Consider the following 13,584-nt stretch of genomic DNA (forward strand, 5'->3'; position numbering starts at 1 on the left):
GAAAAAACCTAAGTAAACCACAGTCAACATTACTATAAGAACATCAAGACACCTTTGATTCACTAACATCTACTGACTCAGTGGTTTGAAACCCTCACCTCATTCCAGTCTTGACAGGACTTGGGTGTAATATACCAGTCCCCAAGGCATCACCTTTGACTTTATCTCAGGCAAACACAACTGTCATTAGCACAGTTGAGAGATATTTCTGGAAACACCTCACTTCCTAAATTTTATCTTGTTTTCATGTTCCTTCAGATGGGTTTTTCTTAAAATCGAAATCCATTGAATGAGATGATTCATAGGAATTATAACTTTGGTGAGTCAGAAACATGAGAAATTTTTATCATCAAAGAACACTAAAGAATCTAAAGATTTAAATCTAGCCCTATATATTCTGTGCTAAGTATGCTATACTTTGATATCCTCATCTTAGATCTTAATTGATTAACACTTAATAGGTAAAAGAAATTCATTTTTTATTCCATTCATTCAGTAGATTACTTGCCTGGGGAGAAAAGGTCCACGTTTTGGGCTTTTTAGGTTGCCAGGTGGCTCTGACTGTGTGAATGTTGCTCAGAACCTGAAATGAGATTTTCCCATTTGAAATCACACTGTAGAAAGTTTTTTTGAAACATCACCACTTCTGTGTCCCAAACAGTTAACAGGAATTATGGTACTAAGTAGGGCAGTTGGGGGGTAGGCTCTCACCTTTTATTTTATGCAATTTGGTAATGTTTGTTTTCCTTTTTATATGAAGTATAGTACACATCTGACTTCTGAAATCATCAGTGAGAAACAAGTGTTCTAATACTTACTAATAAAATAATGAACAGGTGAAATAAATTCAGACTTGAACACTGTGCCAGTAATAAATTATTTAAGTGTAATACTTAATATCTGAGATAGGTTTACTGGATAAGTAAGTGAATTTTTGCTATAAATGGCCTTTTAAGAGATGTGACCCAGAAAAGCCCTTCATGTGTAGCCCATTAATTACCCTGTGACCAAGACTTAGGCACTGCCATCAGCTCAGATATCCAGTTCATTTTTTAAAAGCTCTCTATGCCAATATGTTAAATCTTTCTACGATTAAATCTTTTATAAAATGCTGTATACAAAAAGGTCATCCTACAATTTATACAAAACAATGAAATATAAAAGAAGCTAAAACTTTTTATAAACAATTCGGATTCTTGTGGAGGAATAAATAATACATAATTTTTATTTTAGATAATATTTTAGTGTAATATCTCTATACCTAAGCTTTAAAAACAATTAAAAATAATCCTAAATGTATCATATTAGGTCAGATTCAGTTAAATGTTCTCCACATCCCTATTAGACAGCATCTAGGAGTGCTTTCTGGGCAGCCAAATTTTGTTCACATAAACAACAATCCTCATTTCCTTCAATAACTAGTGCTGCCAATTTATCTAAAACTTTACCAACATATTGTATACTCTTGGGGTATAAACTCCTTTTAATTACTATCTGGTGACTAATGCAAGACTGCCTTTTAATTGTTCAAAGGGCCCGCTTGATTTCTCAAGGAATATTTTACCTGATACCCAAGAAGTTCTTTGCTATTACAGAACCTGAAATCTCACACTATTCCTGTGTTTATCTTTTCAACGTGGAGAATCTTGATTTTGATGTATAGACCCAGGATAATTTTATATCTTCCTTGCTTCATAGATTCTAAGAGCAAACCATCTCACTATACATTTGAACAAAGTGTAGACAGAGAGGGTGGATGACTGGCTCAGATCATATTACTTTCTGCATAAAACCAGATGCAAGGGATGAAGTACTTAAGGATTCAAAAAAAATATAGAGATTTCAATCAGCAAACCATTTTAAGGGTGCATTTGAAAAGATACCAAAAAATCTAGTAGGAATCAGAAATGGAAAACAAAACCACAGTGAAATTTCATTTCATATTGAAAATAGTGGTAAAATAACAGCAGGTGGTAGATGGGATGTGGAGAAATGAGGACTGTCATATACTGCCGGTGGCTATAAACTGAAGAGCCCCTCTGAAGAGTAATTACCTAAAACATGAAGGTGTACATATTCCAGCACCCAGCATTCCACTACCATGTATATACACTCTAAAAACCTGTCTTACATAAATGTACAAGAATATTCATTGGAAGACTGCAATAACAAAAATATTCCTTGACAGAATTGTGACATATCTACATAATGAAACATGAAATATCATTCAATGGTTAAAAAGAATGACCAAAAGCAAAATCTACCAACTTGGCTAAATCTCAGAAAAACAACATTGAGGGGGAGAATAAAACTGCAGAAGGATATAAGCTTTTGATATCACTTTTTAAAGTATGAGAGAATTAAAAATTAGGCTATGTAAATAATAAATTTTATTATACTGATTACTTATATAAAGGGAGGGAAAGAATGAGATGGGGGAGAGGTACATTGTGAAATTTGATCATATTCCCAGGGTTTGCTCTTAATAGACTTTTTAGAGAAGTTTTAGTTTTATAGAATTAAGCAGAAAGTACTTATATTTTATTTTTAAAAATCAGAAGTACATTTTGTGAGTTGGTAGGCTTCCATATAATTGGTGATAAAACCACAGGATCTCTTGTGTTATCCCTGCATGTTTCTGTTCATTTGAAATAGTTCATAATTTTTTAAAGATTGATATTTCCAATAAAACTCAGATCTGTATATAAAATAGATAAAAAATAAAAGGAATAAATAGAAATTAGAAAGTAGTAAAGTTCTATGGTAAGAAACATTCTAAGTATTAGATCAGTATTTCTAAGTATTAGATTAGTATTTCTCTTATTATTGGCAAAACAGATTGATAATTAGTTGATGTATTATTTTTAATGAGTACTTCAGAATTCAATTAATTTTTGAAAGGTGAAACATGTGATGGTGGCTAGTTATGACACATGTTAAACATACCGGGTAAGTTCAAAGACACTTACAGGGAACACTCATCTGCTCATCACCTCAATTCTACCATTAACTTTTTACTATACTTGTCTCATCACCTTTACCGTCTATTCATCCATCAATACACCTTATTTTTTGATGCACTATAAACTTACACATTACTGAACTTCTCCGTAAATACTTTTTAGCATGCATACTACTAACTCAAGTTCAGTTTGTGTTTATATTATATTTTTATAAAACTTAATTTCACAAACCTTGTTTATTTTATTTGTAGTTGAGAGTGGAGAGTGGAAGGTGACTCACAGGAACCACAGGATCCAAGGAATGACATAGTGGGTGCTATCGATGGTGGCTTGGTGGGGAGTCTGAGCATCCATCAGGGCCCAGGAGTAAGGAAGCACAACTTTCCCAAGGAGTGAACAGAGGTCAAGGGGAGGCCCTGAACTCCACTTCCACCTGGCAGCAATGAGGGGCACCCCGCTTCCCCTGCCCTCATGGTGTCAAAAGTTGGCTTAAAACAGAACTTTATTTATTTATTTATTTTAATTGTTTTATTATTCATATGTGCATACAAGGCTTGGGTCATTTCTTCCCCCTGTCACCACCCCCTCCCTTACCACCCACTCTGCCCCCTCCATCTCCCCCCCACCCCCTCAATACCCAGCAGAAACTATTTTGCCCTTATTTCTAATTTTGTTGAAGAAAGAGTATAAGCAATAATAGGATGGAACAAGTGTAAAACAGAACTTTAAATAAGATCCAGAGGCTCATAACATATCACCCAAAATATATCCAGGGCTCAATAAAACATCACTCGTCATACGAAGAATCAGGAAAATCCCAAATTGAGTAAGAAAAGTCATTCGGTTAACAACATTGAGGCAATACAGATGTAGGAATTATCTGCAAGGATTTTAAAGCATCCCATCACAAATGCTTCAATAAATAATTTTGATGAGCTTGAGCAAATTTAAAATATAAGTCTTAATAAATAAATGAGGAAATCTCAACAAAGAAATGAAAGATATAAAGAAAGACCAAATGGAAATTCTAGAACTGAAAAATATAACCAGAATAACAAAACAAAACCCCCAATAACTCATTGGATAAATTCAATAGCAGAAGAGAAAAACAGAGAAAATAATCAGTAAACTTAAAGATGGAAAAGCAGCAATTATGCAACTTGAATAACAAAGATAAATAAGCAATGAACAGACCCTCAGAAGCTGTGGGATTATAGCAAAAGACGTGGCATTTGTGTTCTGAGTCCCAGAGGACAGCAGAATTTGTAGTTAAAAGGGTATTCAAGGAAATAATGGCTGACACCCCCCTCCAAAGTCTGGCAAAAGACATAAATGTACAGATTTAAGAAGCTAAGGGGAACTACTGACGAATGGATCAAGAAAATGTGGTATTTATACACAATGGAATTTTATTCCGCCATGAAGAAGAATGAAATCTTATCATTTGCAAGTAAATGGATGGAACTGGAGAACATCATTCTGAGCGAGGTTATCCAGACTCAGAAGACCAAAAATCGTATGTTCTCCCTTTAGATCTAGAGCAAATACAGCAATGTTGTAGGACTTGGGTTACATGACAAGGGGAGAACATATACGGGAGGTACAGGGTTAGGTAGAAAACCCAAAACATGAAAGCATTTGATGTCCCCACTCCAGAGGAATTAATACAGAAACCTGAAAGTGACAGAGCTCAACACAAGAAGGGGATCAGGAACCAGTGTAAAGATCAGTTAGAGATGAATCAGCTTGGGTTGTAACACATTTGTTCATGAAAGCAATGCTAGGAATCTCTCTGTATAATTATCCTTATCTCAACTGGCAAAAATGCTATGTCTTTCTTATTATTGCTTATTCCTACTCTTCAATGGAACTGGAGAAAAGCACAGAACAGGTTCTGCCTGGAAGAGAGGGGGAAGGGGGGGAGAAGGTGGGGGCAGGGGCAGGAGGAAGAAATGACCCAAACAATGTATGCACATGTGAATAAATGAATAATAATAATAGAAAAAAAAAGAAGTCAAGGGGAAAGCATGAGAAATTCGTGTCAGGTGTACCATAAATGTGTGAAAAGTAAACAAAAAGAATACTTGTTGAGCTGGGAGCCAGTGACTCACGCCTATAATCCTAACCACTCAGGAGGCAGAGATCAGAAGGATCACAGTTTGAAATCAGCCTGGGCAAATAGTTCATGAGACCCTATCTTGAAAAACCCTTCACAAAAATAGGGCTGGTGGAATGGCTCAAGGTGAAGGCCCTGAGTTCAAGCCTAGGTACTGCAAAAAAAAACACTTGTTGAAAGCAGTGGAAGAGAAACAACATATTAATGTATTCATTTTAATCTTAGGGGAAAACAGTGTGAATGAGAGTGGACCATGGAGGCCAGAAGGAAGTGGCATAATATCTTTCAAGTGTCAAAAGAACCATATTTCTTTACCTAATAAAAAGATCCTTCAGGAATGAAGGGAAAATAGCTGTCCTCACATCACATATTAATATGTTCTAAAACGTCTTAATTTGGAAATCTGACATAAATTAGTTTTATAAAGTAACTTCTGTGATTTTGATATAAAATAACTTCTATTATTTTGGTATGTTATTAAATTAAAATTCTAGCTGAGCCAGGTGGTACACATCTGTAATCCCAGTCCTTGGGAAGCTGAAGCAGGAAGATTGTGAATTCAAGCCTAACCTGGACTACATAGTGAGACCTTATCTCAAAAAAAGAAAGAAAGGCAATTCATCTCTTTTTGTTGGTCCTGGTCACTGATGACACCTACTGGCTCATTCACGGCAGTGGTTTTACATGGAGACTGTATAAACAAGGATCACTATTATATACTTCAGGTTCAGATGAAGACACAAAGTTATTTTCATTATCCTGGGAATTATGCATATACTCAGCATGAGCAAAAGCAAGTCCATGTCACTCCTCCAAACCTGGCCCTCTTGCAGTGCTCCCTATCCCACTGGACACTGCCACTATCCACCTAGACGGGGTAGACCTAGTGTCATGCTGGATATTCTACCCTCTCTCCAGCCTCCAAATCTCTCCACAGCTCTCACCTCCACCTCTCTAATCTAAGATGCTATATGTTCATCTCTCTTCTAGGCACACTTCTGAGGCACTTACTGTGTTCCACATCTTGTTTGAAGTGTTTTACTCATAACAACTCATTTAGTCCTCACACCAACCAGATGAGGAAAGCAAGAGAGCAAGGTCAGTAATTTGGCCAAGGTCCCATGCCAGCAAATGGTGGAACCAGGGTTAATCTTAAACAAACTGGCTCCAGACTTTGTGCTCTTGAAGATGACACTTGGCTGTCCTCTGACCTCTACGCGGTGCCACAACCCCCCAACGATCTGCTTGTATTCCCTCTAATCCATTCTTCAGAGGGGAGCCAGAGACCTTCCCCAAACATAAATCTGATCTTGTCAGCCCCTTCATGACTGTCATGGTTTTTAGGATAAAGACAGAACTCCTTTAAATCATGGCTTACAATGTCTTATACTCTACCCCTTCCTGACATTTCCCATTTCATCACATTCTACACTTCTTGCTCAGCCACACTGGTGTCCCACATGAGTCCCAGGAAAGGTCCAAAGGACCTTTGCCTGTGCCATGCCTTCACCAGGTACATACTTCCCTTTCTCTTCCTTAGTAAGCTTGTCTGCTCTCAGACCTCATCTCAAGCACTGCTCCCTCAGAAGGCAGTTTTCACTACTGAGACAAGGCTTCTTTCCTAATGGAAATATCTAGTGTGTAAGTATTTCATTTTCATTTTTGTTCAGTACCAAATATTTTCTAGTTTCCCTTTTGATCCATTGATTATTTAGAAATCTATTGAATTCTAAGCATTTAAGGGTTTCCACTTATCTTTCTGCTACTAATACCTAATTTAATTCCATGTGTTCCAAGACCATACATTGTATGAATTTCTTTTTTTTTTTTTTCATTTTTCATTTATTATTCATATGTGCATACAAGGCTTGGTTCATTTCTCCCCCCTGCCCCCACCTCCTCCCTTACCACCCACTCCACCCTCTCCCGCTCCCCCCCCCTCAATACCCAGCAGAAACTATTTTGCCCTTATCTAATTTTGTTGTAGAGAGAGTATAAGCAATAATAGGAAGGAACAAGGGGTTTTGCTGGTTGAGATAAGGATAGCTATACAGGGCATTGACTCACATTGATTTCCTGTGCGTGGGTGTTACCTTCTAGGTTAATTCTTTTTAAGCTAACCTTTTCTCTAGTTCCTGGTCCCCTTTTCCTATTGGCCTCAGTTGCTTTAAGGTATCTGCTTTAGTTTCTCTGCATTAAGGGCAACAAATGCTAGCTTGTTTTTTAGGTGTCTTACCTATCCTCACCCCTCCCTAGTGTGCTCTCGCTTTTATCATGTGCTCATAGTCCAATCCCCTTGTTGTGTTTGCCCTTGATCTAATGTCCACATATGAGGGAGAACATACGATTTTTGGTCTTTTGAGCCAGGCTAACCTCACTCAGAATGATGTTCTCCAATTCCATCCATTTACCAGCGAATGATAACATTTCGTTCTTCTTCATGGCTGCATAAAATTCCATTGTGTATAGATACCACATTTTCTTAATCCATTCGTCAGTGCTGGGGCATCTTGGCTGTTTCCATAACTTGGCTATTGTGAATAGTGCCGCAATAAACATGGATGTGCAGGTGCCTCTGGAGTAACAGTCTTTTGGGTATATCCCCAAGAGTGGTATTGCTGGATCAAATGGTAGATCGATGTCCAGCTTTTTAAGTAGCCTCCAAATTTTTTTCCAGAGTGGTTGTACTAGTCTACATTCCCACCAGCAGTGTAAGAGGGTTCCTTTTTCCCCGCATCCTCGCCAACACCTGTTGTTCGTGGTGTTGCTGATGATGGCTATTCTAACAGGGGTGAGGTGGAATCTTAGCGTGCTTTTAATTTGCATTTCCTTTATTGCTAGAGATGGTGAGCATTTTTTCATGTGTTTTCTGGCCATTTGAATTTCTTCTTTTGAGAAAGTTCTGTTTAGTTCACATGCCCATTTCTTTATTGGTTCATTAGTTTTGGGAGAATTTAGTTTTTTAAGTTCCCTGTATATTCTGGTTATCAGTCCTTTGTCTGATGTATAATTGGCAAATATTTTCTCCCACTCTGTGGGTGTTCTCTTCAGTTTAGAGACCATTTCTTTTGATGAACAGAAGCTTTTTAGTTTTATGAGGTCCCACTTATCTATGCTATCTCTTAGTTGCTGTGCTGCTGGGGTTTCATTGAGAAAGTTCTTACCTATACCTACTAACTCCAGAGTATTTCCTACTCTTTCTTGTATCAACTTAAGAGTTTGGGGTCTGATATTAAGATCCTTGATCCATTTTGAGTTAATCTTGGTATAGGGTGATATACATGGATCTAGTTTCAGTTTTTTGCAGACTGCTAACCAGTTTTCCCAGCAGTTTTTGTTGAAGAGGCTGCTATTTCTCCATCGTATATTTTTAGCTCCTTTGTCAAAGATAAGTTGCTCATAGTTGTGTGGCTTCATATCTGGATCCTCTATTCTGTTCCACTGGTCTTCATGTCTGTTTTTGTGCCAGTACCATGCTGTTTTTATTGTTATTGCTTTGTAATATAGTTTGAAGTCAGGTATTGTGATACCTCCTGCATTGTTCTTTTGACTGAGTATTGCCTTGGCTATTCATGGCCTCTTGTGTTTCCATATAAATTTCACAGTAGATTTTTCAATCTCTTTAATGAATGTCATTGGAATTTTGATGGGAATTGCATTAAACATGTAGATTACTTTGGGGAGTATCGACATTTTTACTATGTTGATTCTACCAATCCATGAGCATGGGAGATCTCTCCACTTTCTATAGTCTTCCTCAATCTCTTTCTTCAGAAGTGTATAGTTTTCCTTGTAGAGGTCTTTCACATCTTTTGTTAGGTTTACACCTAGGTATTTGATTTTTTTTGAGGCTATTGTAAATGGAATTGTTTTCATACATTCTTTTTCCGTTTGCTCATTGTTAGTGTATAGAAATGCTAATGATTTTTCTATGTTGATTTTATATCCTGCTACCTTGCTATAGCTATTGATGATGTCTAGAAGCTTCTGAGTAGAGTTTTTTGGGTCTTTAAGGTATAGGATCATGTCGTCTGCAAATAGGGATATTTTGACAGTTTCTATACCTATTTGTATTCCTTTTATTCCTTCTTCTTGCCTAATTGCTCTGGCTAGGAATTCCAGTACTATGTTGAATAGGAGTGGAGATAGTGGGCATCCTTGTCTGGTTCCTGATTTTAGAGGGAATGGTTTTAATTTTTCTCCATTAAGTATAATGCTGGCTGTAGGTTTGTCATATATAGCTTTTATAATGTTGAGGAACTTTCCTTCTATTCCTAGTTTTCTTAGAGCTTTTATCATGAAATGATGTTGGATCTTATCAAAGGCTTTTTCTGCATCTATTGAGATGATCAAGTGGTTTTTGTCTTTGCTTCTGTTAATGTGGTTTATTACGTTTATTGATTTTCGTATGTTGAACCACCCCTGCATCCCTGGGATGAAGCCTACCTGGTCGTGGTGAATAATCTTTTTGATGTGTTGCTGAATTCGATTTGCCATTATTTTGTTGAGGATTTTTGCATCAATGTTCATTAAGGAGATTGGCCTATAGTTCTCCTTTTTGGAGGTGTCTTTGCCTGGTTTTGGGATAAGTGTAATACTGGCTTCATAAAATGTGTTAGGCAGTTTTCCTTCCCTTTCTATTTCATGGAACAGTTTAAGGAGGGTTGGTATCAGTTCTTCTTTAAAGGTCTGATAGAATTCAGCAGAGAATCCATCAGGTCCTGGACTTTTCTTTTTGGGGAGACTCTTGATTGCTGCTTCAATTTCATTTTGTGTTATAGATCTATTCAGGTGATTAATTTCCTCTTGGTTCAGTTTTGGATGATCATATGTATCTAGAAATCTGTCCATTTCTTTTAGATTTTCAAATTTATTTGAATATAGGTTCTCAAAGTAGTCTCTGATGATTTCCTGGACTTCCATGGTGTTTGTTGTTATCTCCCCTTTTGCATTCCTGATTCTACTAATTTGGGTTTTTTCTCTCCTCATTTTAGTCAGGTTTGCCAGGGGTCTATCGATCTTGTTTATTTTTTCAAAGAACCAACTTTTTGTTTCCTTAATTCTTTGTATGGTTTTTTTGGTTTCTATTTCGTTGATTTCAGCTCTTATTTTTATTATTTCTCTCCTTCTATTTGTTTTGGGATTTGCTTGTTCTTGTTTTTCTAGGAGTTTGAGATGTATCATTAGGTCATTGATTTGGGATCTTTCAATCTTTTTAATATATGCACTCATGGCTATAAACTTTCCTCTCAAGACTGCCTTAGCTGTGTCCCATAGGTTCCGGTAGGTTGTGTTTTCATTTTCATTGACTTCTAGGAACTTTTTAATTTCCTCTTTTATTGCATCGATGATCCATTCTTCATTAAGTAATGAGTTATTTAGTTTCCAGCTGTTTGCATGTTTTTTGTCTTTACTTTTGTTGTTGAGTTCTACTTTTACTGCATTGTGGTCAGATAGTATGCATGGTATTATTTCTATTTTCTTATATTTGCTGAGGCTTGCTTTGTGCCCTAGGATATGATCTATTTTGGAGAAGGTTCCATGGGCTGCTGAGAAGAATGTATATTGTGTAGAGGTTGGATGAAATGTTCTGTAGACATCTACTAGGTCCACTTGATCTATTGCATATTTTAGATCTTGGATTTCTTTATTGAGTTTTTGTTTGGATGACCTATCTATTGATGATAATGGAGTGTTAAAATCTCCCACAACCACTGTGTTGGCGTTTATATATGCTTTTAGGTCTTTCAGGGTATGTTTGATGAGATTGGGTGCGTTGACATTGGGTGCGTACAGATTGATGATTATTATTTCCTTTTGATCTATTTCCCCTTTTATTAGTATGGAATGTCCATCTTTATCTCGTTTGATCAATGTAGGTTTGAAGTCTACTTTGTCAGAGATAAGTATTGCTACTCCTGCTTGTTTTCGGGGGCCATTGGCTTGGTAAATCTTCTTCCAGCCTTTCATCCTAAGCATATGCTTATTTCTGTCGGTGAGATGAGTCTCCTGTAAGCAACAAATTGTTGGATCTTCTTTTTTAATCCATTTTGTCAAACGGTGTCTTTTGATGGGTGAATTAAGTCCATTAACATTAAGTGTTAGTACTGATAGGTATGTGGTGATTCCTGCCATTTAGTTATCTTAGTTGTTTGAAGGTTTGATTGTGTGTACCTAACTTGATGTTACTCTCTTCTGTCTTGCTTTTTCTTATCCTGTGGTTTGGTGCTGCCTGCCTTTTCATGGTTAAGTTGGGTGTCACTTTCTGTGTGCAGGATCCCTTGCAGAATCTTTTGTAATGGTGGCTTTGTGGTCACATATTGTTTTAGTTTCTGCTTATCATGGAAGACTTTTATTGCTCCATCTATTTTGAATGATAGCTTTGCTGGGTAGAGTATCCTGGGGTTGAAGTTATTTTCATTCAGTGCCCGGAAGATCTCACCCCACGCTCTTCTTGCTTTTAATGTTTCTGTTGAGAAGTCTGCTGTGATTTTGATGGGTTTACCTTTGTATGTTACTTGTTTTTTCTCTCTTACAGCCTTCAATATTCTTTCCTTAGTTTCTGAACTTGTTGTTTTAATGATGATATGTCGTGGAGTAGTTCTATTTTGATCTGGTCTGTTTGGTGTCCTGGAGGCCTCTTGCATTTGTATGGGAATATCTTTCTCTAGATTTGGGAAATTTTCCGTTATTATTTTGTTGAATATATTACGCATTCCCTTCGCTTGCACCTCTTCTCCTTCTTCGATGCCCATGATTCTCAAGTTTGGTCTTTTGATGGAGTCAATGAGTTCTTGCATTTTCTTTTCACAGGTCTTGAGTTGTTTAATTAATAGTTCTTCAGTTTTTCCTTTAATTACCATTTCATCTTCAAGTTCTGAGATTCTGTCTTCTGTTTGTTCTATTCTGCTGGATTGGCCTTCCGTTTTGTTTTGCAGTTCTGTTTCGTTCTTTTTTCTGAGGTTTTCCATATCCTGGCTGTTTTCTTCTTTATTGTTGTCTATTTTTGTCCTGAGTTCATTTATCCATTTATTCATTGTGTTCTCTCTTTCACTTTGGTGTTTATACAGTGCTTCTATGGTTTCCTTTATTTCTTCTTTTGCTTTTTCAAATTCTCTATTTTTATTGTCTTGGAATTTCTTGAGTGTCTCCTGTACATTTTGGTTGACCCTATCCAGTATCATCTCTATAAAATTCTCATTGAGTACTTGTAGTATGTCTTCTTTTAAATTATTCTTGTGGGCTTCATTGGGTCCTTTGGCATAGTTTATCTTCATTTTGTTGGAGTCTGGATCTGAATTTCTATTCTCTTCATTCCCCTCTGGTTCCTGTACTAATTTTTTGCTGTGGGGAAACTGGTTTCCTTGTTTTTTCTGTCTTCCTGTCATTGTCCTTGGTGTTGTTACTGTCCCTGTACTGTGTGTAATTAAGTATTTTCTAGCTTGTAATAATAACAATGGTAATATTGAGAATGGAAGAGTGAGCTGAGATGGAAAGCAAGAAGTTAAAGAAAAGGGGAAAACAAATATACAGACAAGAGGGAGAAAGCAGAACAAGGTATCAGACAGGAGAGTTTCAAAGGTATAAACAGGGAGTGTTAGTGTACTAATGGACAGTAAGCTGAACAGACAATAGAGAGACAGAGAGAGGATTGAAAGTCAAAGATAAAAAAAATAAAAAATAAATATATGAAAGTAATATCTATTTATAAAAATGAATTAAAATAAAATGGAAAACAGAAAATTAAAAAAAAAAAAAAACCAAAAAACTTCCAAGTTTATATGCAATGTAATTTCAGTCTTAATAATTTGGATGTCCGTCTCAATCTCCAGTCCTGGAGTTGGTGCCTCAGATGTTGTTCTGTAGTTGTCTCATCAAAGGGTATGCATAAAGTAGAACAAAACTACACACTCACACACACACACACACACACACACACACACACACACAAAAGCCCCACCAAGTGTCCCCAGTTCAAATGCAATACAGTTTCAGTAAGTTTTTCGGCTTGCAGGTGTAATTCGGTTGTTCTCTCATCAAAGGTAGGGAGAAAAAGAAAAAAAAGCGTCTGGAGACAGTTCTGAGAGTGGTATCTGCAACTGTGGCTTGCCTGCCTGCTGCTCTCAGCCTGTAGCTGGCGGCGTTATTTATGCAGATCTCTGGGGTGAGCTAGCACTCACCTGGTCCCACAGGCTTTGTTTGCTCAGAGTTCTCCTGTGCGGGGGGCCTTTGCTACAGGCTTTCCCCTTTCCAAGCACTGGGAAAGGTGCCACTGCCCCGCATTGTCAGGCCTGCGTGTTTATTTACAGTTCACGTGGGAAGTGGGTCTTCCCTCCTCTCACAAGCGTCCCCACTCCTGGTTGCTGGGCGTGCGCCCCGCTCCCGCCAGAGGCTCTCCACCTGCCCGGCTTGTTTATTTACAGTCCCGGGAAGGGTTCCCTTCCCCCAATCTTCAGCGCTCAGGGCGCCCCACCCTCTTTCCAGTGTGTCTTAACTGTTCTTACT

At 37.4% G+C, this 13,584-nt stretch overlaps 1 protein-coding gene across 6 annotated transcripts in view; it reads right to left on the minus strand.

Moving 5' to 3' along the window:
* Nphp1 (nephrocystin 1) overlaps positions 1-13,584 on the minus strand; it is a 58,741-nt gene that overhangs the window by 18,880 nt on the left and 26,277 nt on the right. For 5 of the 6 annotated variants that reach the window (XM_074050241.1, XM_074050242.1, XM_074050240.1 and 2 more), the window contains exon 12: positions 509-583. The exons of the other annotated variant lie outside the window; for it this stretch is intronic. In XM_074050241.1, coding sequence (XP_073906342.1) covers positions 509-583 — 75 coding nt within the window. The remainder of the gene's footprint in view (positions 1-508; positions 584-13,584) is intronic. 6 annotated transcript variants of the gene reach the window in all.

This window comes from Castor canadensis, chromosome 12, assembly GCF_047511655.1.
Source record: "Castor canadensis chromosome 12, mCasCan1.hap1v2, whole genome shotgun sequence".
NCBI lineage: Eukaryota > Metazoa > Chordata > Mammalia > Rodentia > Castoridae > Castor > Castor canadensis.